This window comes from Psilocybe cubensis, chromosome 11, assembly GCF_017499595.1.
Source record: "Psilocybe cubensis strain MGC-MH-2018 chromosome 11, whole genome shotgun sequence".
NCBI classification, from domain to species: domain Eukaryota; kingdom Fungi; phylum Basidiomycota; class Agaricomycetes; order Agaricales; family Agrocybaceae; genus Psilocybe; species Psilocybe cubensis.
Window position 1 is genome coordinate 505,057 of NC_063009.1, and position 26,633 is coordinate 531,689.

The following is a 26,633-nucleotide window of genomic DNA, read 5'->3' on the forward strand; positions in this document are numbered from 1 at the left end:
ACTAAAATGGGCAATTTTAAAAATAGATAATCTATGTTTGGATCGGACCAAACATGTTTCTATTAGTAGATGCATAACTATTAATACGTGACGATCTAAATATGGTATCTTCTAATCCACACCCGGCAGCTGCCCCGCTCATTCACCCAACTACCCTTCTGGACCGTAATCTAGTTCCTCCTGTGGGATAGAATGGAGAGTCATCCTATAAGGGTTGGGGGGGTTCTTCGTAGGCCTCATAATAGCACTGATTATGGAGATCTAAATGATGCAAAGAAAGAAATGAATAAAAAAAGATACACACCATCCTTCCTCAGCCACTTCCCTACATAAGCGAGCCAAGCGAGGACCTTGGTTCAAGGTATCCTTCTCTGCCTCTGCTGCAACCAACATGCAGGCATCATACCTCAGGGAGTACTCCTCTCCCTTGAATTCAATACCCGAACATGGACCACCTCTTGCAGGGTCAATCCCATCCCTCCACTCCTCAAGACAGTTGTGGATCTACAGCAAAATGCTTGTTAGCAAGGCAGTGCCAATAGCAGGAGAGAAATCAGAACTACACAACTGGCCACAAGCGCAAATGCTTTGTGGGGAAGCGATGTCTTGAAGAAATCCGTCTTTGTCTCCAGACCTTTGATGGGGACTGCAACCCCTTTTGTAGGATGGTAGAAGAAGTCCAGACAGATCTTCTTCACAAAAGGATGTCCAAATGGGACATCGTGATACTGGAAACAAATCAATGAGTGGTAAGCCAGGTAAAATGGACGGCGAACTCACTCGGGTTTTGGCAACACCCCGGTGGTATTTACCATTGAGTAGCCAATATGCTACCCTGTCCTTGATGTATTCGATCTCCCCCATCTGATTTTCAAACATATTGGGGTTCGCGGCGATGACCTCCGACGGGACTTCGAGGCCATACGCATTTTTGACCAGGGGTCTGATCATCGTCTTCAGTCTTCCCCGGAAGGTTGACGCGTAGACAAATGCCTAATGAGAACAGACACGTTAGTACGATATCCTTAAAAGAACACGCTAAAAATATACCGTTACGGCGGTATTCCTGTCTAGGAGCGTTTTTTTCTCTGCAAAGTTATGTAAACCAATTAACTAAAATCACAGAAGACAGAACTTACTATCAGGCAACACTTTATCCGTGTTCATTCTTTCAAACACGGTTACTGCCATCTTCACACATCCATCGGCGACTAATAAGTGATTTTCCCGAGTGGGAAAGGGGACCTCCTCTACTACATACAGGCACATCAGTTTGCGTGCAATTTTGAGCACATCTTTCCAGTAACCAGTAAAGGATGCAACTGAATGCTTGGATACTTCCCTAGCAGAAGAAGTACTGGACTTCTTATGAGCGATGTGTGCCTCACCAAGCACCTCATCATCGTCAGATGCTTCGTTGTTCTCCCTTGTCAAACCTTGGGATACGGCTCCTTGCGAAACAGCCGCCTTGCGCAATGCCTCAGGGCGAGGTGGCTTGTTCGCCCGATTACGACGACGGTGTTCTTGAAGAACATCCTCTACTTCCACAACCTATATCAATAATACATTAGCTAGACATTAAATACAGCAGAGAAATGATTACATGGGGGGAAGGCTGGCGGAGCAATGCCCTTGCTCTCCTCTCCTCTTCATCATCGGAAACTTCATCAACCACTGTCAAACATAGGTGGTAAGCAAACACGACATAAAGGTGGAGTTAAACCAACGCTGGGCAGCAGGCTCTTCATCATCTTGACCCGCGTCGTCGTAACCTTCATCACCGTCGACATATTGGAGAGCTTCTTCATCCCCAATATTCTCTTCATCAATTCCTTGCATGCATTCGTCCCCTGATGCTTCCTCAGATCGCCTTTCACCGTCACTATCCCCCTCTTCCTCCTCCTCATCTTCCTCCTGCTCTATGCCTTCGTAATCTTGTTGCTCCTCCTCGTCTTGATGGCTGATGCTAGCCTCTTGGTGGGCGTTATAGGCTGCTGGATGCACTGGCTGTTGTACGGGGGCATGTTGTGTTACAGGATGCACTGGTTGTTGTACGGGGGCATCGTAGTATTGGACAGAATTCTCTGCCGCAGGGGCAGCGTAACGCTGAACAGGATTTGCTGCGTGTTGTACAGGGCGCGGGACAGGATGTGCTGCATGTTGTACGGGGCGCGGGACAGGATGTGCTGGCTGTTGTACCGGAGCAGCGGGGCGCTGGATGGGGGCAGTGGGTCTTTGGACAGCATGATCAAGCTCTGAGTGCTCCTGATTTCTCTGAGCTGCACGTTGGATCTGGACAGGAGGGGGGGCACCCTGAGATTGTCGTGGGCTTGGTTGGACTTGTTGGACATCCCAAGGAGCAACTGAAGGCGTTGGCCTTGGTTGCATTTGAATAGGGGGACCTACATGCGACACAACGGTAACCTAGACGTGCTTGGAAGATAGCAAATTTAAGATTAGAACAGTAGACTCACCCCATTGCGAGGTTTCTTCAAGGGAGGCGCCATCTCATTTTCAGGCATGGCGCTAGTATCCACATTGGCGGCCCTTGACTTCCTCTTCCCAGCCTTCTCGAAGTCAATAAAAATGATGTTAGATGTTTTCTCCTGCCGAGCATTTACTCCACCAAGACCACGGGTGCTTCGGATAGGACGGCCATTGGGGTCTTTTTAATAAGGAGTTCAGTGAATCTCAACAAAGAAAATGCTAGTACAGACCTGCTTCAGGAGCCTGAGGTGGCTCGTTTTCTGCCACGGAGCTCGGACCCTGTTCAACCTCTTGTCCTAGATGGATAAAACATTAAGTATGCGGATGTAATGAGGATATATAGATGATACCTTCAACCGTGGCATTGACAACCGCCTTTTTCTTTTTGGATCCTTTAGGTGGCATATTGGGCTGGTTTGACGGTTGTAATGCAGAAATAGAGACAAGGGGTGGTGAATTATGTCAAGCTACGATCCGGAGGTATGCGAAATTAGCATCTTTTCAAAATTTAAGGCGACGGACATCAGTCAAAAATATATCGTGCCATATAGAAATTACAGGTACTGAAACAGTACCCCTATCTACTACAATATATCACATATACATTATAGTCAGATTCCATGTCCTACTTAGAGTTAAGTAAAGTTACATCTCAGAGGGGAAAAGACTGCACCTATCATGATCGCGGATTATCCTGAGGGTGCATTAGAATAGGTATTCCCCGACTAATGAGGGATACCCGTAGACGGGCGATTTCGAGCTGGGTTTCAAACAGAAGATCTTCATTGGATTTATATGCTCGCATAATGTCGTCCATATAACAACGTAGCTCTGCCTGAACTTCTAGACACCTCTGTTCAGTGAGTTGAAATTGGTCAAGAGCCTTTTTAACGGCCTCTATGCCTTGATTCTAGAGGAAGGTGGATTAAAACATGAAAATAGACCTAAAACGAAGAACTCTGCCTCTTCGGGTATGCTAGGGAGGCGGCGACTTTGAGGTTGCGAAGCGTTGTTGCTATTGGAATGGTTCATGATAAAGATAGGCAACAATTTGGTGTGGTGGTGGTGGCTTAAGTTCAAGACGATCAACACATTACGAACCATTAGCACTGTTGATTGCCGAAATACACTTAAATAGAATGACATAAAACCCGTATATGTCTACAAGTCCGTGTTCGAGATACAAGTAATGCTGCACCCTACATATTTACAACTTTGACACCACGGGACGGGGGGAAGATTTGAATCAAAGATGTTGTCGGAAAAGTTGGGAATGTATCACCGCGTTTCATACGAGTAACGGGATATTTATGTACAACGCAAATATCCTTGTCTATTGATCGTATCCTGAATATAATCCCCATTGAATCGCCCTCAAGCGGTGTAACGAAGTCGTCCTTTTTTACAGGATGAATTGGAAACAACACTGATTTCGGTAATGTCAGTGTACGTCCCAGTAATGCTAGGTGGGCAGTATCGTCGGTAAGGCTGAGAAGTTCCATCGCCACTTGATGGTCGCCCTTGGATTTGTCTACGACTTTTAATCGTAATCCTTTCAGCTTATCGTATTTCGTATCTAGCCAGTGAGCGACGGTTGAGGGTAGTTCTGCGATTTCCACCGCCGAGTGTACAGGTATTGCTGAATACGGATTCCATGCAGGAGACAGAAAACTTGCTACTGTGGACGGCATTGGAGTTGCTCCACCAGAAGGCCCGGGGTCTTGAGCGGAATTTATATGTTCTCGGTTGCTTGAAACAATGTCAGTAAGCACCTGACAGTCAACGAATCAAGTGAAACCACATACTGTATAATTAAATGTGATATTTTAATACGTTCCACCCTCTGGTTACGAGCTTCCAGCTCAACGTCTGCAAAGCCGTCGGGGGTAGTGCTTTTAACGATGCCATAGTACCCCTTGAATGTATTATTCCCGACAACGATGACACTCAAACCTATATAGACGTCGTTGTGGTCTCTTTCTCCAAGCTTTGACGAATGACGCTTTCGCGGGCGAAGAGTAGCATGGGCAGGGGGGACGTAGAATATGACTGTGTGGATGGGCACAATGACCTGAAAAATGTGTTGAACACTACTGAGACAAAGAGAATGACAGTTCACCTACTTCGCGTTCGTGCTCTGGGGCGATAATACAAACAGATCTTCCATCAAAGTCTGACACCCATCCATGGAGATCTTTGTGATCCCCTTCAACGACTTCAACACTATCGCCTATCTGGAAAGCTGCACGTAGATCGTGTAGTGCAACTGCTTGTGTTATACCTTGGGAGGGGATGTGCACTTCCACCTCAGCGTCAGAAACACTCTTGACCGTTCCAAAAAGACCTAAGTATTCTCCACCAATAATTTTGACTCGATCATATCGTTTCAGTCGAGTCATGGAGATGGCTTTCGAGGCTTGCGCTAAGGTCTCCGTCGTTACAAATGGACACTCGCGAAATTGCTCCAACTCGGACGATGTTGGGAGGACATTGGAAAGATATTTGAGATCGATGGCGTCGAAATCCGTGATAATAAATCCATCCTGGAATATCCTGTCGAGGTGCGATTTCTTGATGTTGTCCGGAGGTCTGGGGATAAGAACAACACTTTTCCGACCCTGGAATGTGAACACAAGGCCGGTAGCATTTGCGTAGGTCGTCCAAGCCTTACGCTTTCCAGCAACCTTGACCCACGATTGGTCTTCAGGGCGTGAGGGTGGGGGATGAGATAGGATCTCCATACATCTCTCCGAGGATAGCCTAACTAAATGTGTCGGATTAAGCTCTCTAACGAGGCAGGCTAACGTATGCGCATGTTGCATTGATGGCGCCTCGACGTAGATTCTCCCAGGAATTGAGGATTGAGCGAAGACAGACCGGGCAAGGATGATGGGAAATGTAGGGTTCGTTGACATCTGCATAATTTTGAAAGCGACGGCCTCTTCGCGTCCAACCTATCACTCGTAAGGTGATCAATAAATGCTGACTGAAGACTTATATTATTTTTGCGTACCTTGCAACCTATTTCATACATGATATCAGTCGCGGAAGGCATATAATTATTATCACCAAGTCCTCCTGGTTGGGGATTGCCATATTTCTGTATAAGTTCTCGTGAACTAGATGGCTCTATATCATTGTCAGGACAAATTTTCATGCGTGAAGGCAGAAGCATGGGCAACAAATCGCTCCATTCATCAGCGTTATCTGTATTTTGCATGGCATGATATAGCCGAGAGTGTGCAACACGTTCCTCATCCTCAGAGAATTCATCGTTATCATTCACTGTATGTCAGAACCCATTAGCATCAGTACATATTGAGCAGAATATATGTAAATTATTGGAACATACGTAGTTGGCCCCCTTCATAATCAAGCTCTTCCGAACTTTCATCATCATCGGAAACCGCTGCTTCAATGTCTATGAAGGGATTAATGTCCTGATTTTTTGAGATCATAATTAAATTTCCCTGAAGTTAGTGATTAGATGGAGGGTTGGATTAGTACACACTGTGCGGTTGCCTAGGCTGTCAAGTCGTCTGCGTTTATAACTAGACATTGTGGGTCTTAAAGACTGTTAATCGATGTTCATCTCACTTAATTTATCATCTTAACTTGTGATAATTTATTTTTAGATACTACACAACCTATTACTATGATAAGACGCTATGATGAACGGAAAGAGAAAACATATGGTGAGAAACACGCTATTTCCGGAGCGATTCTTTAGGGTAGGTTTCCCGTCCTGAAGTCACGAGTTGGTTAAAAAAACGCCCCCTTACATCAGCCGCATCACCGTCACGGTGATGCGGCTGATGTAAGGGGGCGTTTTTTTAACCAACTCGTGACTTCAGGACGGGAAACCTACCCTAAAGAATCGCTCCGGAAATAGCGTGTTTCCAACTTGATTGTTTTTCTTTCCGTTCGTCATAGCGTAGTACCCCTCCCCATAGATTTAACATACATTCTAATAAAATAGACATAGACAATACTCTAGACACTCTATAATAGTTTTCGTTCAGTTAAAATTCATCTAGTTGAAAATTTGAGACACCAGAAAAAAACACACAAAAAAAAGTAAGTACCCAAAGAAATAGAATGCAGGGTGAGACGTTGAAGTTTTGTAGTGCAAGCCCAGAAGATTTCCCCCGTTGCCCGACTCCAAGCTGAAGAAATTCTGGCGTTTCCCTTCGAAACGCAGGTCGTTCGTCAGACTCTGGAAAACATGTTGCCAGAGTCGCACCCACTCCGCGTAGGTCTTAATTGGATTGCCATTTATGGTACTAATATCAAGTTTCTGTAGAGGATGGTGGATTTCCTCTGACGATATGAGGACTTCACCTTTTTGAATTACGATGTTTCATCATCGAGCATGCGAGCGGCCATCAAGTATAGGCAAAGCTTGGCTGCCCTTCAGAACAGCATCGTAGAGACACCCTGCGTAACCTCGGCTACATGGGAGCAGGCGGGTAGCTTATTTGCAGCATACCGTCTACTCGATCTCGTAGCGTTGTGGCCAGCAGCCTTTGGACCATCGTTGCCGGTAACCGTGCCCCTGAATGAAATACAGGCCAGCACAGGAACTAAGGAAATATTTTCACGGTTCAAGGTATGCGATCATGAAGTCACTCAATGTTAATTCTTAATTTTCAAACAATTATTGTAGCTTGTAGATGACTTGAAGGACTGGCCGGCAATGCTCTGCTCTGCCAGGAAGCGCATCCTCAGAGCCGACTCTAAGTCGCACAGAAACATCAACACCCCTTCTATCAGTGACACGCCGTCATCCGCTTTCACCCAGGGCGGGCCCTCGGAATCAACGCTATTACTCTGTCTGGCGCGTAACCACTTCAAGGGTGTTGTGGGGAAAATAATCGGGAATGTGTACTGCGCCTCGCTACACTACCAAATCTTGTCAGGAATGCGCGGTATGAAGGACGATGAACACGTTCTACCAGACATTCCAACGGACACGGCTACTCTTGCAAATCTCTAGTAAGTTTTCTTTCCTCTATTCATTGATACAATCTGCTCAACATACCCTAGTGCAAGCGGCCATCCTGATGCTGCGTTGTTCCTCTCAGAGGTCACGCCATCTCATTTAAAAATTCCTCTGCATGTCGCCCTTTTCATATCCCCCATCCTTCTTTTTGTGAATAAATCTTGGTATTCTAAGAAATGTGACCGGGAGCAGCTGCTTAAAGTAGGTGTATCCACATCCTCCCAGTTTAACTTGGATTAACGCACTCCTTTAGGCCTCAAAAGCGCTCGGTAATTGTCGCCCCCGTGTTCTGCGTGAAGTGGAGATGGAAATTTGGAAAATCATTGCAGCGCAAAATTGCGACATCCAGTCAGCCTTATATAAACTTGTTATCTCAGACTGCTGGATGGAATGCGAGCGGGTAATTGCACAAGATCCCGCGTTTCACTTTTTCATATGTGTGTTCTACGTACTGTAACAAAATAACAATTTAAACTAATAATTGGCCAGCGTCAACGAGCAGCGCCGAGGTTACAGCAAATTCTAACCTAGCAAGGCGCAGCACTGAACCACACGGTAAGTTATAAGCAAAGTCTGCGTCAATTACATGATTTAAATCCGTTTAAAACAGCTCAACTTCAGACCGTTTCCCATCATGGTGAAAAAACCACCTGTGAAGGGTCCGACGCAGACGCGGAGGGTGACGATGATCACGAAGTGGACACGACAGAAATGGTCAGCATGGGTCAACGGGAGAACGGGGACAATACGGTCCCTACCTCAAATATACAGCCTCCGGAAGACACGTCTTCAGTGGCTGGCAAGGATGTCAGCATGGGTCAACAGGAGAACGGGGACAATACGGTCCCTACCTCAGATATACAGCCTCCGGAAGACACATCTTCGGTGGCTGGCAAGGATGTGCCCACGGACGAGCAACCTGGTTTGCCGCGGAGTGATGATATTGGATCTGGTCTACTTCAGACTGAGAATACTGGGCCCTCATCTGCAGGGGATTGTGAGATGAACGTCGATCCGGAGCAAGCTGATGTCGACCATCAAATGGAGGATGGTCCACATACCAATGGTCCAGAAAATTTGGGAGATGGCGGGGCTGGACAAGGAGCTGAAGGGTCTTCTGACGAGGCAAATCGTATGTCGGAAGTTCACGAGGGCGAAAAGCAGGGGCAAGACGGAGAACGACCCGACGAGGAGAACCGAATGTCAGAAGATGGTGAGGAGGAAAGGCCAGACGACAGTTCGTCGGACAATGAGACCGAGAAGCAGGGGCAAGGGGATGTTCCACCAGTCCAGGAGGACAGAATGTCGGTCGATGGAGAGGGGGTAGGCCCAGAGCAAAACAATGATTCCTCAGACATGGAGAGGAATACATTGGAAGACAGCCAAGGCGAAAAGGAGGGGGAGAACGCACCTCCTGCTCCTCTTATTTTGAGGATTCCTCCTGTTTCCCAGATAAACAGGAGCAAAAACACCACGGCTGACTCCTCTCAGAAAGGGAAAGGGAAGGGCCGGCAGGGCCTTTCCAAGCGGCCTCCCAAACGCAAGCCGACGCAGGCTACCGACACATTTGATTCGGACGACGACCTGTGTATTGATGTCGATCTGTACGACAGCAACACCACCCTTGATGTCGTCAGCACTCCGGAGAAGGTGTATGGCACCAAAGTTTGGTCCACCTACAACGGTCGTGGCCAACTTAAAAGTTTCTGCGTTGTTGCCCATGTAAGTCATTCTCGATATTGATTTTTTCGTCATTTATTTATTCTCCAAACAAGAGTCAAGCCGACGTGGATCGTGTTGAAAGGGTTCTGGAATTGGTCGAGAGTGACTACGTCGATGGAGTTCCATTGCACATAGCACGTCCCGAAGAATCATGTTTTGCGGTATTCGACCGCAGCACCACGAAATCCATGTATCTGATGGAGTCTTTCTCTGAAAGGAACGTCGTCCTTATGTCTCCTTCTCAAGAGGAGTCTATTTCAACTTGCTCCGACGAGTTCTACAGCCAGGTACGTCGCCATATGGGTGATATGACGAGCACCAGGTCAATCCAAGGTGTGTTTCCTCTTCGATGTTTTGATTTTTCTTTCTGCGTCTCATGCTAATGGCCGTAACAGATATGTCGACCATGTCGTCTAACCCCATCGAGAGGATTAAGCGTGGGTCCCTCTCTCAGGTCATGGAAGCAGCGAGGATGAAAGGCAAAAGAGGAAAGATCCTCAATGCCCTCGACATCCCTTTACCTCATGCAGGCGCTCACTCTTTTGACTTGAGTACTGAGGCGGCTGCTCTTCGGGCTACATCTGGTAGCTGGAAGTATAGTACCCCCGTCCCATTTGGTGATATGTCATGGGGACTCGTAGCTACAGAGGGGGCATTTTCAGATATCCATATCGATGCCAATGGTTTCTGTTCCTTCATCCAACCTCTTCATGGACTGAAGCTGTGGATTATCATGTATCCCAGACGGTTGGATGTTGACCTTTCTTCTGACCGCCGTGTATTTCTGGGAGACAAGCTGGATTACGGGGAAACGCACCACCAAGACTGGATTTACGAGGCGATTGTTCTCGATAACCAGTCAGAACTGTATGTGATTTTTGAATGTCCTACCCATTTGATTATATTGACGCTACTTTGAAAAACAGCTTCATGAGACCGAATACTCTACATATGGCGTATTCTATCTCCTCAGTGGTTTGCCGTGGCGGACATTTTTACTCCTCCACTTCCTTCGAAGAAACCCTGACAGGAATCATTCACTGTTTTACCGCTGGATACAGGGCAACGAATACGAATCATTCAACGTCCCGATTTTTCCTGCAGCAAACCATACATTGGTTCTACAAGGTTTTGGTTGAAGGTGACAGCGACCCAGAAGGTATGAGGTTTTTTACCGTTTCCTACAAGATATCTGATTCTTTTCTTCTATTTTCTCTCAGATTTTTATGAAATGTACCATGTCCCATTCTACAGTACGCAGTCCGGATACTCGAGCTTGATAGCTCTGTGCGTGTGCATGATCTTGGCAAATGCGCTCGACTACGAGACCTATCGAAATCCCGATCAGATGTTCTCCACCAAGACTTCGGCACAGTTAGACGCATGGATGCGGTGGGATACCAACAGCCTGAGCGACGAAGAGCGCAAGGCGTGCATCTTTGCCCGTGGCGAAGCCTTGGCTATTCTAGAGTGGCTATGTCATCGCACGAAGTCCATCCACTACATGATTGAGACGGACAAAAACAAGGATGCACAAAATATCATGGCGACAGAAAAGTTCCATGAAATGATACTTTGCCGCTATGCCCGTATGATTCTAGCCTACGACGCAGAAGCCAAACATAACAACATTGGTGGTGCCCCTTGCTGTACCGACACCAGTTTGCTTTTTGTCCAGCTTCAGGGCGTCTGCAGCGGAGAATTGAACAAGGTTATATGTCGCAGTATCGACCAGCTTCCTCGTTCCTCGGTCCCAAAGATGCTCAAGTTACCCGTAATCACTCTCATTGACTGTGATGCCTGTGCGGATTCCTCAACGCAATTGAGTAGGTGGACCAGTGTCTGCCTTTGGATATTCACTAACCACGTCACAAACTAGGAACTCCCAAGGAGATTCTGGAACTTGGTACGAGTGTGAGGGATAAACTGTATCTGGATGGCATGAAAGTCAAGCTGGAGAGCACAAATCCGAGTACGTGTGTTCGATTATGCCTTTACGTCGCAAATGCTTATCTCTTCATCAGAATCAGAGTCTGTTCCGCCTTCTAAACGACGGCGACTTTGATATTGTACAACACATTGACACACATCTTGATTTACATACATGCCATGTTTTATTTAGTACTGAAAGGCGTGTATGTCCTGTAACATAATGACGATTGTTTTATTATCTGTAGTTGTGTGCTGCTCGTATCGCCAGACCAATACGCAAATTCTCGCTGGGATGAAAGCTTCTGGCTTTACTGTAACTGCTGTGCGTTTGAATTTATCATCAAGGTCAATGAAATCAACTAACTTACGTTTGTTGATGCTTCTTCCACCCACTTCAAAAAATGTGTTAGTGTCTTTGTTCTGGTGCGTATATACAGTAAAGCTCTTCCGAAGCCCTCCTTGGATTGTACTACGGATTGGTTGAATACTAACCCATGTGAAATTTGTTTGTATTAACGGAGACATAATCAGATAACATTTATAGACCCACTGCACGTTACTGAACATTACATTATCAGTTTTTTTTTCGTATCTTCGCTTTTGTATGAGTCGTTGTTTCAACATGGGAAAGGGCAAGGGCAAGAGAACTCAGGAAATCTGTGTGCGTTGTCCTCGATGCAACAAGCCATTCGCTAAGCATGCAGATGTCCAAAATCACATCAATCAACCAAAATCGGCATGTCGTTTTCAATATGAGAACGTTATGCATTTTCAGTCCAATCGTTCAAGCTCTACATCTAGATCAGCAACCCCCGTATCTCGAGACCCTTCTCCCGAAATTGGTAATTTTATGGAAGTGGACTATATCGACAATTTTCTTGGCGCGTCATCAGAGATGGAAGATGACCCACCCCCCAAGGCATCAAAATACAACTATCCGTACGTGAAGGAGGATTATAACGGGGCTGGAAGAGCATTTGGAACAGGCCTTACATTCATGGATCAGCTCAAACAGGATCAATTCGAACCCCAGCGGGCGGAAAATTTGTACTATCCTTTTGCCTCGAAAGATGAATGGGAGCTCTCCCTGTTCCTACTTCGCTCTGACATGAGCGTAGGAATGCTGAATGATTTTTTGAAACTTGAACTGGTAATTGAGCGTACATTCCCATCATTATTTATTTCAGCTGAGTCGATCCCGTATAGATAAAAAAACTCAACTTGTCCTACAAGTCGGCAAAAGATCTACGCAACCGGGCAGAGATCCTTCCCTCTGGTCCGCAGTGGAAGAGTCAAACGATCATACCAGAAATACCAAGCAAAAATCAGCTAACGCTTTTTTACCGCGATGGATTGGAATGTATCAAGGCGCTTCTCATCAGTCCCTTGCTCCAAGATAGCATGCACTTTAGCCCATTCAAGCTCTTCGACAAGTGCAACGAGATGATGCGGGTATACACTGAGTGGTTTAGCGGTGACATTGCGCATTTTATGCAGGTTAGTAGCAATGCCTTTGTCCAAGTTTGACGACAGTATAACAAGGTTCCCAAGGACCAGCTCCCAAAAGGAGCAACACTTGTACCTCCTATTATTTCCACGGATAAAACCAACATTTCCAACATGACCGGAGGCCGTGTCGCCTACCCTGGCCTTATCAGCATTGCCAACATAATGATGAACGTTAGAAACAAATCGTCAAATCATTTATTCCTTCTTTTTGTTCTTCTTCCCATACCAAAGTTTCTTCATCGCTCCAAAGCTGTGAATGGGATGATGGCAGCACGGCTATATCACCAGTGCATGGACATTGCTCTAGAATCGGTCAAACAAACTGCGAGGGTGGGAACCACCATGGCAGATGCATTGGGGAATAATCGTTTCTGCTTTACACCGCTTGCTGCCCTTATCGTTGATACTCCAGAATCTGCTCTGGCGGCTTGCGTCGCAGGATCCACATCCTCTGTGACGTTGGCACAATACGAGACGTTTGGGGATTCCTTTCGCCACCCTTCCCGAACTGCAGATCATACAATCAACACCATCATGGCCATCAACAATGTTAAGCCCCCTAATCATCTCGAACCATATCTAAAAGAAAGCAAAAAGCACCGTCTCAATGGGGTTCACCTACCGTTTTGGAGAGATTGGCCCTTGTCTGATCCTTCTGCATTCCTTACACCTGAACCCCTTCATCACTGGCACAAGATGTTCTGGGATCATGATGCAAAATGGTGCATTGCTGCAGTCGGAGGTTCCGAATTGGATTTTCGATTTTCGATTTTACAGCACCGCACTGGTTTCCGACACTTCAAGGAAGGGATTTCTTCCTTGAAACAAGTGACCGGTAGGGAACATCGGGACGTTCAGCGATACATTGTTGCTCTCATTGCAGACACAGTCAGTACACCCTTTATCTTAGCCATCCGGTCTCTGATGGACTTTCGGTATCTCGCTGTCAGGGCAACACTATAATCAGTGTGACAAGGCCACCAACAAAGATTAAGCAAGAGAGAGAAAGAGAGAGCAGAGGGAGAGTAAGAGAGCAAAGAGAGAATAAGAGAGTGAGAGAGATTCAATGGTTCTAAGAGATCACACCAATGATAGTGGATATCCTAAGAGATTGAAGCTGAAGCTACAGCTACCTACAAGTCCAGTATTTATACTCTACAGCTATTCTAGAATATTCCCTACATTACATCATAAAGGAAGGTTAAAGAATAAAAGTGACATCATATAGAAAAAGGATGAGTAAGACTAGGAATCATATAGAATTTACTAGAAAGAAGTGGAGCAAGAAGGCTGTGATGAAAGAAATAAACTATCTAATCAGATAATTGATAAGATAATGAAAGAATAAGATAATTCTGTGAAGATAAAGAGGGGAAACTGGAGAAACCCTGACATCACCCCCTCTCTAAGGCACATTTTCCACAATGTGCACATGGATGGGTTAGTTTAGAGGGTTTAAGAAGAGGAGGAGGTTCAGTAAAGTTAATAATAGGAGTGAAAGAAAGTCTATCAAAGGTCACAGCAGAAATCCTTCTAGGTGCTGAAGGATGTTTGGCATGGAAGTCCTTGATAGCCTTAGAAGCATTTTTCAAATGCTCTGCAGGCTCCCAAGTGCATTCTTCATTAGGATAGTTCTTCCACTTGACCAAATATTGAAGTTTGTTTCTAAAAAGTCTGCTGTCCTTGATAAATTCAACTTCCCACTCAGGATTTTCTCCTTGAATGACAGGAGGTGGTCTAGAAGGAGGCTTTCTTCCTACAATATCTGGGTGATAAGGTAGAAGTTTAACCACATTGAACACTGGATGGATTTTCATGGTAGATGGCAGCTTAAGCTCATAGGCATTAGGGCTAATAACTTTGGTAATTTTGTAAGGCCCATATCTTTTATCATCCAATTTCTTGGAGGGCCTATCAGTTTTGAGGTCCTTGCCATCTAACCATACCAAATCCCCAACTTTGTACTGAGTTGGAGTACCTCTGTGTCTATTATAGAATTTAGCCATATCATCAGCAGCTTTTCTAAGTGCAGACTCTGCTTCTTTCCTGGCTTCTTCCATATTTTTCACAAAGGTATCCACAGTGTCCATTTTACTATCTCTAAGGGGTTCAGTGCCCATTCTGGGATGTCTGCCATTATTGAGCATGAATGGTGTCTGCCTGGTTGAAGCCTGAACTCTATTGTTATAAGAGAATTCAGCTAGAGCTAACCATTCAACCCAATCATCTTGTCTATGGTTTATAAAGAGTCTAAGATACTGCTCAATTTCTTGGTTAACTCTTTCAGTCTGACCATCAGTTTGGGGATGGTAGGCTGTAGATGAGGCTGTCTGGATACCAAGTATTGAGTTGAGTTCTTTCATAAACCTTGAGACAAACTGTGGACCTCTATCACACAGAATTTTAATGGGTAAGCCATGGTGTTTCCAGACATAATCTCTGTATAGTCTGGCTGTCCCTTCAGAAGTGACTTCATCTGTAGTAGGGATAATGTGGATCATTTTACTAAGTCTATCCACAACCACCATAATGGCATTATACCCTTGACATTCTGGTAACCCCATAATAAAGTCCACAGAGATGCATTGCCAGACATCAGAGGGAATCTCAGTAGGAATTAAAAGGCCAAGAGGTTTGGCTGGAAAGGTTTTGGTTCTGTTGCATCTATCACAACCTCTGGTATAGGCTGCAATAAAATGTGACATTCCTGGCCACCAATAATTCCTAGAGACTAGCTCAATTGTCTTCCATTTCCCTGGATGTCCAGCAATGAAGGCATCATGGTGCAGTTCCACAATCTTTCTTCTAAGATCTTTGTCTTTGGGAACATACACCTTCCCCCTGTAGAGAATAAGGCCTTGTTCTTCTGACCATTCCTGTCCTTCAATCTTCTTGGTAGAAGATTTCTTGAGCTCCTGAACTGCCTTGACCACCTTTTCATCCATCTCCTTAGCTTCTCTAATCTTCTTAAGAAGATCATTTTCTGCACCAGTAATGGTAGCATGACCCTGCTTGAGAGCCTGGATTTTAAAGTAGGAAGGTTTGAGGAGAACTACATTTTGGTTATCATTTTCTCCCTTTTTATGATCTGGTCTCCTAGACAAAGCATCTGGCTTAAGAGATCTTTTACCAGGCCTATGATGAAGAGTAAAATCAAATCTGGACAGGAAGAGTGACCATCTGGCTTGCCTTCTGCTGAGCTTTTGGGCAACCATAAAGTACTCTAAGTTTTTGTGGTCTGTCCAAATCTCAAAGGAATGTTGGGTTCCTTCAAGATAATGTCTCCATTCATCTAGTGCTCTGATAATAGCCAGCATCTCTTTGTCATGGATCTCATAATTCCTTTCTACTTCAGATAGACTCTTAGACATAAAGGCTACAGGATGCCATTTCCCATCTGATCCTTCCTGAGATAAAACAGCCCCAGTAGCATAATCTGAACTGTCTGCTTCAACTTTATATGGCTTGTTATCATCAGGGAAAATCAAGACAGGTGAAGAAGTGACTTTCTTCTTTAACTGGTCAAAGGCTTCCTGCTGTCTAAGACTCCATCTCCAGACTGTTCCTTTCTTTGTCAATTCATGAAGGGGCTTAGCAATGTCTGCAAAATCCTCTATGAACCTTCTATAAAAATTAACAAATCCCAAGAATGATTGGACATCCTTGACATTTTCAGGTTCAGGCCATTTAGAAACTCCCTCTACCTTGACAGGATCCATCTCAATCCTGCCTTGTGAAATGATTAGTCCAAGATATTCAATCTTTTCCTTTTCAAATTCACATTTCTCTGCTTTAAGGTAGAGTTTGTTCTGTTCTAGGATTTGCAGAACTTGCTTGACTACCTCTCTATGATGATCAAGAGTCTCAGTGAAAATTAAAATGTCATCCATGTAGACAATGACAACATTTCCATCAATGAGCTCAATAAAGATATCATTCATCATAGTTTGGAAGGTAGCAGGACTATTGGTTAAACCAAAGAACATGACCAATGGTTCAAACAGCCCTCTATTGGTTCTAAAGGCTGCTTTCCATTCATCTCCCTTTTTGATTCTGACATTGTTAAATCCCCACCTAACATCAAGTTTGGTGAAGTATTTGGCTTTGCTGAGTTTGGTGATGATGTCAGAAATCAATGGAAGGGGGTAGGAGTTCTTGATGGTCATTTCATTCAGTTTCCTATAGTCCTGGACAAGCCTAAGAGATCCATCCTTCTTCTTGACAAAGAATACAGGGGAGGCCATAGGTGACTTGGAGGGTCTAATCCTGCCAGACTTCAGATTTTCCTCTAAAAAGGCATCAAGTTCCTTTTGTTCATTGGGAGAAAGAGGATAAATCTTGGATCTGTAAGGTTCAGAACCAGGTTTCAGCTCAATAGCATGATCCCAAGGCTTTCTGTCTGGTAGCCTATCAAAAGATTCCTTTGAAAAAACACCTTTAAACTGATGATAGTGCTTAGGAACAGTTTCTTCAAAGGTTTTCTTAGGGGAATCAGCTTGCTGATGAGACTCTTCTGCTAATCTTTGAGACATAGTAGAAGTAGCATTAATAGACTGCTTCTGAGGATGAAGGTATGAGATAAAAATTCTATCCTCAGGCTCAATCTCAGAATCAGAAGAATCTTCAATAGAATCATCTTCTTCTTCATCAAATTGAGGGAGTTTCCTCCTTTTGACTGCAGCTATTCTCTGCCTCTTTCTTCTGGCTCTTTTGGCTTCCATTTGGCAGTCAGAGGGACATCTAATAAACTGGACATCCCCTGTCTTCCAATCAACATCTGGATTATGGTGCCAAAGCCAAGTATGTCCAATGATAGCAGATTTGTCTCCCAAGTCACAAACAGCAAAGGTGGCCCTTTCTGTATGGTTCTTGTGTACCATAATTAAGTCTACTTCCTCATGGATAGAGCCACTCTTGTTGAGAGTACCATCAACATTATAGACTGGAATGGCTCTAGGAAGTTTCCTTGTGTTGAGATTATGATACTTCACAAAACCAGAATGCAGAAAGAGGCCAGTAGCTCCAGAATCAAGTAAAGCATCAACAGATAACCTTTTCTCTGTGTCCATTGTCTTTAAGATGACAGACAAATGGGTAGAGGTTTTAGGATTATGGTTGAGGATGTAGATCTTTTCAGGGAAGGTAGAAAGAGAGGAAGAAGAAGACATGATTTCTGCACCAGAATCTGAAGACTGAGGATCAAGTCTGTCAATTTCATTTTCTAGTACATTAAATCTATTCCATTGGGACATGTCTTTCACCAATGGTGCTTCTAAAAATTTTTCTTTTCCTCATCTTTCTGCTCCTTGCCTTCCAAGATTAATTTCCCAAAGTAGTCAGCCAGTTCTTCATGGGTCATAGCATTGATGTTAACTGATGACCTGCAGTTTACAGCCTTATGACCAGGCTTTCTGCACTTGAAGCAAACAATTGGCCTAACTGACTTCCATCCAGAGTCAACCTCCATGGGAACTACATCTGGTTGCTTTGCCTGAGCACCAAAGGTCCTTGAGCTGCTGTTGGAAAAGACTGGAGGATTTGGAGTAGGCTTAGGAACAGCCTTGGGAGTTGGGGCTTTAAGGAAGGGAGAAGAAGAGGAGGAGGAAAGAGACTTGGTAAAGGCCTCACTCTGTCTCCACTGCCTATCTAGCCTAGTACTCCATTTAATCCATCCATCCAAGGTTTTGGGCATGTCAGGAACATAGTAGACTGCATTCCTAAGATTTTCATTAAGCCCAGCCTTGAATTGGTCTACCAAAGCAGCATCATTATACCCAGTATCTGAGATCAGAGCCCTGAAGCTAGCAACATACTCATCAGCAGTCTGTCTGCCTTGCTTGAGCATGTGCATTTTATGCTTAGCTGTGTTGGAGGGGTCTGGATCTGCAAACACTTCCCTAAATTCATAAACAAAGTCAGCCCAAAGACCTTCTTGGGACTGAGCATTGTCTATTACTTTAGTCTTCTCATATGCCCACTTCCCAGCAGTACCTCCTTTCATATGAGATAGAGCACAAATAACTTTCTGAAAGTCATCTGTAATCCCTTTCCCATAGAAATATAATTTAAGCTGACTGAGGAAGTTTTCTGCCTTCTCCATAGAACCATCAAATGGATCTGGAGGTGAGACTTTAATGGCAGAGTGTGAACAGGAAGGGGCAACATGAGGGGTAGGGAAAGAGTGAATATCTAGAGCAGCAGGTGGTGGTGGTGGTGGTGGTGGTGGTGGTGGTGGTGGTGATGGTGACTGACTGACTGGTTGCTGAGGGTGTGGTGGAGTGGATAATGACTGCTGCTGCTGTCTAAGAAAATTTAACTCTTGGGTAAGGAGCTGGACCTGATGCATGAGCTCTTCCACAGAAGGAGTGGTGGGAGGCAATTGGGAGGGGTCCATGTCCATGGGTAGGGGTAGGTAGGCTCTCTGATGTGTGTGTGGGAGAAGCTATCTACTGAAAGTGCCCTTGAAACTATACTAAGTATTCTAAAAAAAAATATCTATCTACTGGATACCCAGTTGTCACACCACTCAGGGCTCTAAACCTAGGATCACAGGGTTACTGGATATTTCCTAGACCACCAAAAACAGAACACTAGTAGGACTGTGTCTGCCCCAACAGTTGGTATCCCTATCTACTAAGTTCACACACAGCACACAACAGAGAGTAGGAAAGATGATGAGCCAAAGGTCTTGAGGAAAGGTCTTGAGGAAAGGTTTTGAGGAGGATGTTGAAGATTGGTGGAGATGTAGAGATTGGTAAGAAGATTGGTGAAGAGGTTGATGAAGAGGTTGGTGGATTGGAAGTGGAGGAAGAAGGTTGAGGTGATGGTGTTGAAGAGGTTGAAGAGGTGAAGAGTTTGGTGTTGAAAGAGAGATGGTGGAGTTGTCTTGAGAGAGCTTCAATCTTCTGTCAGGGCAACACTATAATCAGTGTGACAAGGCCACCAACAAAGATTAAGCAAGAGAGAGAAAGAGAGAGCAGAGGGAGAGTAAGAGAGCAAAGAGAGAATAAGAGAGTGAGAGAGATTCAATGGTTCTAAGAGATCACACCAATGATAGTGGATATCCTAAGAGATTGAAGCTGAAGCTACAGCTACCTACAAGTCCAGTATTTATACTCTACAGCTATTCTAGAATATTCCCTACATTACATCATAAAGGAAGGTTAAAGAATAAAAGTGACATCATATAGAAAAAGGATGAGTAAGACTAGGAATCATATAGAATTTACTAGAAAGAAGTGGAGCAAGAAGGCTGTGATGAAAGAAATAAACTATCTAATCAGATAATTGATAAGATAATGAAAGAATAAGATAATTCTGTGAAGATAAAGAGGGGAAACTGGAGAAACCCTGACACTCGCACAATCTCAAACAATCTCCGAGGCAATGTGTCTCAGAATTGAGCAGGCACTGCAAGATTTCCATGCCAATAAACAAGCCATCCTTGACGCGGGAGCACGTCGAGGTAAAAAAAACAACCCAATCGATAATTTCTATATTCCAAAACTCGAGTTTTTGCAAAGTGTAGTACACGCAATTAGACTAAATGGATGTGCAATCCAATGGTCTGCAGACACGACAGAGCATGCACATATCGAGGTGGTCAAAGCCCCTTCCAGTTCCAGCAATAATCAAAGATACGAGCCTCAAGTTTGTCGATACCTTGATCGTCGTGACAAATTGCGCAATTTCGATTTGTTTACAGCTATACGAGAAATGAGGATTGATTTTCGGGCTATACACTCTGCAACAATTACGGATGAGGAGGAGCAGGAGGAGGGGGATGAGGGGGAGGAAAACGGCGAGGTTGTGATGGACACAACGTCAGAACTTCTTTCAACAATCATGCCGATGACAACCTTTCAATCAGCAAAGTCCAATCGCATTGTGGATTACTTCTACAAAGCTAGTCTCTATGAGCGTGGCGTATTGGAAGGCCCAGTCCCCTACAGAACATTTTCTTGCAGCAAAAACGTTGTTGCCCATTTATCTAGGGATGCTAGTTCCAAAAGATTGCATATCGACGAGGTTGCGAGCATTTTTAAAATTCCCGACCTACGACCAGCAATTGCCGATTATGTGTCACTCATCAATAAGGAATCAAATCCGAGACAGACCAATTCTCGAGGTTATCACATCAAGGGGATAACTGGCAGGCGTGTTTCTCCTCCCGGTTGTCCGTTGCCGTATTCAAAACTTGAGGTATGGCATAAGGTCCGTATACAGTCGACTGCGTACCAATACCCTCATGAGATCCTGGAGGCAGTCACACTTAATGCATATCCGCCATCTAACAAACATCCTTTTGGATACTTCGATTCAGCAATCATAAACGTGGATGAATCTGAGGAGTGGCCTCGCAGCGGGCTTCAAGGTAGTACTTCTTTGTGACTTTTTTCCGAACCCCGTTGACCAGCCAATATTGTAGGCCATTCTGTCGTCGACATTCGTATTATTTTTCGCATTGTCGGAGAGACACCCAGTACTGTGTCTCCCGATATTACTGGAAGATTTCTCGCATACGTCCAACGTTTTGAGGTTTTAAATCAGCCACAGTCTCTAGGTTCTGCGATCCGTGGACCTTACCCAGAGCCAATAACCGGCATGTATAAATTAAAACAAAGTCAACGTACAGATAACACCATTATGGGTGGAATTTTACCATTGAATCAAATACGCTCCCTGGTTGATCTGGTCCCTCAGATGGGCGAGAAGGCAAGGCGAAGCCTTACTACACATAACAGTCATTCCACTAGCACCGAGTTCCGATTAAACAAATATTTTGACAAAGAACTCTATTTGGCCCTGTCATCATAACATATCCACCTCAGGAAACCCACAAAGTTTTCAATCCCTAATGCACATTGCCACTCAAATTATCACCCAACACGCCGGCCTCGTTGTACACAAAGACGACTCGGATCAATATCAACAGCCGCTTCTCACCAGTCCCGCTTTCTCACACTGTATCATCGTCACCTACTGCATATCCCTCCATCCATCTCATCTCTGCAGAATCAAGTCGTTCTCGCTCATCTTCCGCTCACCACCGCCCAAACTCCAAAGGATTCTTCCCAGAGTGCCTCTTCCTCTAAACAAAAATTCGCCTCCAGTCTTGTTGGTCCGTCCTGTCCTCAATTAGCGCCCATCTTGCCGGAGATACTCACTTTATTTTTTCAATTCCATTGCAGATTAAGCTGTCAGCACCTTATCTGAGATCTGGCGCCCTCAAGACATTCCCTCCCTATTTCTACCCACTGAAGTCCTTTGAGGATTGAGGACATCTGGAAACATACTGCAGACAGCACTATGTTATCTCGAAGCCATTCGTCCCAAGGTTCCCAAAATTTGCAAGAGGAAAGCATTGGCCTCTCTCCCACAATCCATACCTGCCATGCCTCTGTATCATTACCTACTGAATACCCCTCCATCCGTCTCATTTCTGCAGAATCAAGTTGTTCTCACTCATCTATTCCACCCACCACTGCGCAAATTCCAAAGGATTCTTCCCAGAGCGCCTCTTCTTCTAAACAAAAATTTTTTTCAAGGCTTGCCGGTCCGTCCTGTCCTCAATTAGCGCCCACCTTGCCGGAGATACTCACTTTATTTTTTAAATTCCATTGCAGATCAAGCTGTCAGCACCTTGTCCGAGATCTGGCACCCTCAGGATATTCCTTCCGTGTTCCTACCCCCCGCCAAAGTAGGGGGTAGCTCTTTTCCTCCTACTCATTCCCGTCCAACTTCCAAGCAGATCTCTTCCGATTTGCAATCCATAGCGTCTCATACACATCCAATACATCCACACAACAGTCATCCCTCCGTATCCGGCCATAACCCTTCCCCGACCCTCTTGCTTGCCTCGGGCACCAAATCCGATCAGATATTACCCCTCAAGTCTTTTGTTTATAAAGTCCTTCGCCACTCAAGGACATCTAAAAACGTACTGCAGATAGCACTATGTTATCTAGAATCCATTCGTCCCAAGGTCCCACAGATTTTGCAAGAGGAAAACATCGGCATTCGCTCTTATGCTCAGCCCAAAAGCAGTATTCAGAAAGCTACCCCAGAAGAGCTGGCGATGGATGCTGAGCTTACTGCTCTTGAGAACTCCGGCAAGATCAACATCATCAATAATTTCATTGACAATTCTATGCAAACATTCCGTGTTGCCGATTCTGGTTCACAAGATCTGGCTGAATCGTGCATCTATCCACAAGACTCTCTGTCCAGCGTAGATGTGCAGGTCTCAACGGCTCCTCTTTCCACCACCCTTTCTTTGCCATCTCCCCTCCTGTGTCCCCGTAGAGCCTTTCTGGCATCCCTCATCCTGGCCTCCAAATTTTCACAAGAAAAGTGTTATTCTAACCGTGCTTGGGCAAGGTTATCTGGTCTCCCACCTCGTGAAATTGGTCGCTGCGAACGTGCCCTCGCACAAGCCTTGCAATGGCGACTCTGGGTCGGCAAATGCGCCTTTGGTGAGAGTGCTGCAACTGCCACATAGTCTCAATAAGTTTCAACTTTCACGACCGCGCCATGTAGTACGCATTCTCAATAATCACTCTTTTGCTTGCCACCACTACGCGCGCTCCTCCCGCATTCAGTTAGATAGGCATCTTCTTAGACTAGCCTAGAAAAATCTATAGAACTTTGTTTTACGTATACAGAACCCCTGAAGAATTTTTATACCCGCGAAGTTTGTTTTCAGCTTGAATTCCAACTACGACAAAGTGAGCGTATCACACACCATGCAAATCATCAGCTATGAGGAAATTTTACGAATCGAAGCAGAAGTATTGGCCCCTACTTTCCCAGATCTAATACATCCTACAACTTTCCCAGAGGCCGCCTCACTTGCTTCTCAAAGACAGCAATACGACTTGGAAATGGCTCAGTTAGTTGAGCAGACCCAAAAAATGGTCCTTTTGACCGAGAACAGGCTGATACTGGCCATCCTGGCCCTTTTCAACGAAATTAACTGGACCACCCTGGACCCAAGGTTACTATCGTTGGCTAAAGCCAAGATTACCGAGGGTGACCAGTGGCTCAAAGCACGAGCCGTGAGTTTTCTGTTTCTTCAAGTTTCAAGTTGATACTCTTGCTTAAGATAACTAGGAGGAGACACTTCGGGATGCAGACTCAGGCAGCCCCGAGCACATATTGACCCAAGGGATGTCCATTATAGCCAACGGCCAGATTCATATTCGAACGGTAGAGGTGAGTCACAGTGATAACTACTTTGTTTCTACACTTTCTTAGTAATGGGCAGGATCTCATACGAGAATGTCAGGATCATTAATAGGGTCAAGATACTACATTGTAAATAGACACTTAATTGCCTTTAAAAATGTACATTTTATTGCTTGATATGATTGAAGAGCTTTACTGAGACCAATCACATTGGACATCAAACTCTCCTAAGTCTGGAATCGTACATAGAGATAGCTAGGAAAATCCAAAGCTCGCAGTAGTAATGTTGGAATGCTACAGAGCTCAACGGAGCATCCCGCCGATGACACATGACGCTATACTGTCTACAGCCCACTTTGATGCTACATCCGGTTGGCAGGACAATACGTTGAGTTACCTCCGAAAATCCGGATTTACTGATGCTGACGGATTCCCTGTGAATAGAAACTCAATAGACATGTAATTGGGTGCTATTTGCATGTTTAGAGCTGCGCCAATACGCACCTACACTTCCGAGTAGCATTGTGGCGGCCAGTCGAAACGAGAACTTTTTGAAAGTTGACGCCCCTTTTCAATTCTTGAGTCATCTTAAGTATGCCAAATGAAAGTGCTCCCTGCTAAGGGTTGAGGATAATCTGCGCAGTGCAGGTGCAGTGCATTGTTGATGGTTGATAGGCAAACGAGAAAAACCTTCTGTAGGACCTAGGACATCCTTCACCTTTGTTCTTCTTTAGTTTCCTCCAGGTTCCTGAAATGGCCCTTTGGAGAAGAATTGGATCACGCCTCGGACATCCGGATGCACCCCAGTGAAGTCATAAAGGTTTCCTTTGGTACAATGATCTCGCTCTGGGCAATTTCGGATGAACTTTCTTACTATGTCTCTCTGTATAAATTGTGCGTCAATGAGAAGCAGTCGACTCTTTCCCCCTTGCTCTCCGTAACAAATCCTCCCCAATAACGAGAACACCTCTAGTTCTCTTGCGACAGTGGCTGGACGTGTTGAAAAAAGCTCCAGGAAACGAGATAATACGACTCAGATTTTTCTTTCATCAAGTCGAGTATGGGCAGCGGCTTGTGGAAGTGGCTCTCTTCTGCATTCTTAGCCATGACAAACGGGACACGAGGATTTCAAGGAGGTTACATCCCTTTAATCGGGAGCCCTCATTGTTTTGAGTCGGTACAGCTCATTCATCGTCTTTCTTTTCAGCATACAATGACATCTAAAATGCAGTGCAAAATGAGGAACGATCGACGGCAAACTCTCAAGTCTGACGGGAAGAAAAATTTTCGGCGTCCGTGTTCTTTGTGTCAAGGCTCCCGAGTCAAGCGTCGTCATCTTTAATCATGATATAAAAAGCCGTGAGGAAGAAACGGAGGGCACTGTTCTCCTTCCTCTAAAAATGACCCACACTTGGGTGGAATTTGGAATTTCGCGGATGGAGACGCAATTCCAGCTTTGGCTCGATGAAGTGTGTGACGACCGCTCAGTAACCCATGCGACGGACAAGCACGTCCTGCATATCAAAATTGGACCCACCCTGGTTCCCGCTGACGAGTATGCGTTGTTGGAATTTGTGGAAATGCACATCCTTCGTCATCCCTATCTGCAATCCGTCAACGTAACCGCATTTTTGGGGACATGGTCCCGCAGACTGCACGACGAAATCGAAGGACGTCTGAATCTTACCGTTACATTCCGTGTTCGGCTTGTAGACCCGGAAAGGTACCTGGAGTACACCCAAACGTCGCTCGGTTCCCCAGTTCCGCTCCGAAATAAGCCATCAGCATTTACCCGTACCCCGTACAAGGCCTCTGTGACCTTTGCATTGGATGGTATATCTAGACGAAGTCTTTTGGCAGTCTCGCACCTCAATAATATCTCCCGCTTGACGGTCCGTGGGCCATACAGTACAAAGTGGAGATCGATTCCTCAGCATATCGCACGAGCATCTGAAAACATTGTTAATTTTCTTGTCGGTTCGCGTGAAGCTTTGAGGGATCTGGAGGAGGTGACTCTGAGCCTCGATTTTCAGGACACGATCGACCCCATTTTGGTTGAACTCCAGCAGAATACCTCAATTGCTACGCTGACTTTGACCACGCCCACGCGTTCTGTGAGTCCTGCGACGATTCTTAACACGGCCGTGGCCATCCAAAGCGGGATGGTATCAATATTTCCGAAACTTGTTGAGCTCATTCTGCCCACTGTGTATGTCAATGCCAACAATCGCGCCCTGGGTAATGTTCTAGATTCCAGATTCGAATTTTGCACGGATAGCAGAGTCGCAGATGGCGGCGTATTGACGATGTTCTATAATGGATCAGGACTTCGTTTGGTATCTCGGAAACCTCTCATATTTCTCCCTGTCAAGCTTTATTGATTTGTGCTTCGTGTGGAATCTACTTTCAGTGGTTTTTATAGTTATGACCACACGCTCGTTCTCGTCTTCTCTCTCCTTTTATCTTTTATCATTATAGTAACCTATGCTTTAGTACCTCCATTACCAGTGCATCGCTCTCATTTTTGTACTAAGTAGTAGTCAGACCTGTTCTATTTTTGTGTATCAACTATCATCAATGACCTTCTTGTCTGGTGGAGCCTTAAACCTCTACGTCCATAAATTTACTACGTTCTTGGGTAAAAATCGATTTTCTTGATGCACTTTGTTGTTTTTCAAATAATTTCAATTTTCAAACTCACACATGCGATTCCCGACGTTACCACGGAGCATGCCGAAACTCCGCTTAAAATTGATTCCGTGCAGATGATTCTGATCTTCTACTTTTTTTCCAC

General features: G+C 45.0%; 6 protein-coding genes across 6 annotated transcripts; 4 read left to right on the plus strand and 2 right to left on the minus strand.

Moving 5' to 3' along the window:
- Positions 1-150: 150 nt before the first annotated feature.
- Positions 151-2,892, minus strand: JR316_0011321 (uncharacterized protein; the record flags this gene model as incomplete). Its single annotated transcript, XM_047896978.1, has 11 exons — positions 151-247; positions 305-504; positions 564-728; positions 781-993; positions 1,051-1,088; positions 1,140-1,551; positions 1,604-1,674; positions 1,728-2,424; positions 2,475-2,665; positions 2,718-2,783; positions 2,838-2,892. The coding sequence occupies 11 exons, from the start codon at positions 2,890-2,892 to the stop codon at positions 151-153; spliced, it is 2,205 nt and encodes a 734-aa protein (XP_047743387.1).
- Positions 2,893-3,686: 794 nt separating this feature from the next.
- On the minus strand, positions 3,687-6,046 carry JR316_0011322 (Transcription elongation factor SPT5; the record flags this gene model as incomplete). Its single annotated transcript, XM_047896979.1, has 6 exons — positions 3,687-4,236; positions 4,293-4,558; positions 4,611-5,441; positions 5,501-5,772; positions 5,840-5,927; positions 5,999-6,046. The coding sequence occupies 6 exons, from the start codon at positions 6,044-6,046 to the stop codon at positions 3,687-3,689; spliced, it is 2,055 nt and encodes a 684-aa protein (XP_047743388.1).
- Positions 6,047-6,859: 813 nt separating this feature from the next.
- Positions 6,860-13,615, plus strand: JR316_0011323 (uncharacterized protein; the record flags this gene model as incomplete). The annotated part of the gene is made up of 16 exons (XM_047896980.1): positions 6,860-7,096; positions 7,154-7,482; positions 7,534-7,690; positions 7,743-7,926; positions 7,979-8,044; positions 8,100-9,211; positions 9,265-9,544; positions 9,607-10,078; positions 10,138-10,370; positions 10,432-11,037; positions 11,091-11,183; positions 11,389-11,465; positions 11,919-12,293; positions 12,350-12,640; positions 12,677-12,823; positions 12,884-13,615. 16 exons carry the CDS (start codon positions 6,860-6,862, stop codon positions 13,613-13,615), a joined length of 5,391 nt encoding a protein of 1,796 aa, XP_047743389.1.
- A 6,234-nt stretch (positions 13,616-19,849) lies between these two features.
- JR316_0011324 (G1/S-specific cyclin pas1) lies at positions 19,850-23,153 on the plus strand (the record flags this gene model as incomplete). Its single annotated transcript, XM_047896981.1, has 4 exons — positions 19,850-19,890; positions 19,984-21,026; positions 21,081-21,395; positions 22,279-23,153. 4 exons carry the CDS (start codon positions 19,850-19,852, stop codon positions 23,151-23,153), a joined length of 2,274 nt encoding a protein of 757 aa, XP_047743390.1.
- Positions 23,154-23,397: 244 nt separating this feature from the next.
- Positions 23,398-23,948, plus strand: JR316_0011325 (uncharacterized protein; the record flags this gene model as incomplete). The annotated part of the gene is made up of 3 exons (XM_047896982.1): positions 23,398-23,709; positions 23,765-23,866; positions 23,919-23,948. The coding sequence occupies 3 exons, from the start codon at positions 23,398-23,400 to the stop codon at positions 23,946-23,948; spliced, it is 444 nt and encodes a 147-aa protein (XP_047743391.1).
- A 1,291-nt stretch (positions 23,949-25,239) lies between these two features.
- Positions 25,240-26,220, plus strand: JR316_0011326 (uncharacterized protein; the record flags this gene model as incomplete). The annotated part of the gene is made up of 1 exon (XM_047896983.1): positions 25,240-26,220. The coding sequence occupies one exon, from the start codon at positions 25,240-25,242 to the stop codon at positions 26,218-26,220; it is 981 nt and encodes a 326-aa protein (XP_047743392.1).
- Between the last annotated feature and the right edge of the window lie 413 nt (positions 26,221-26,633).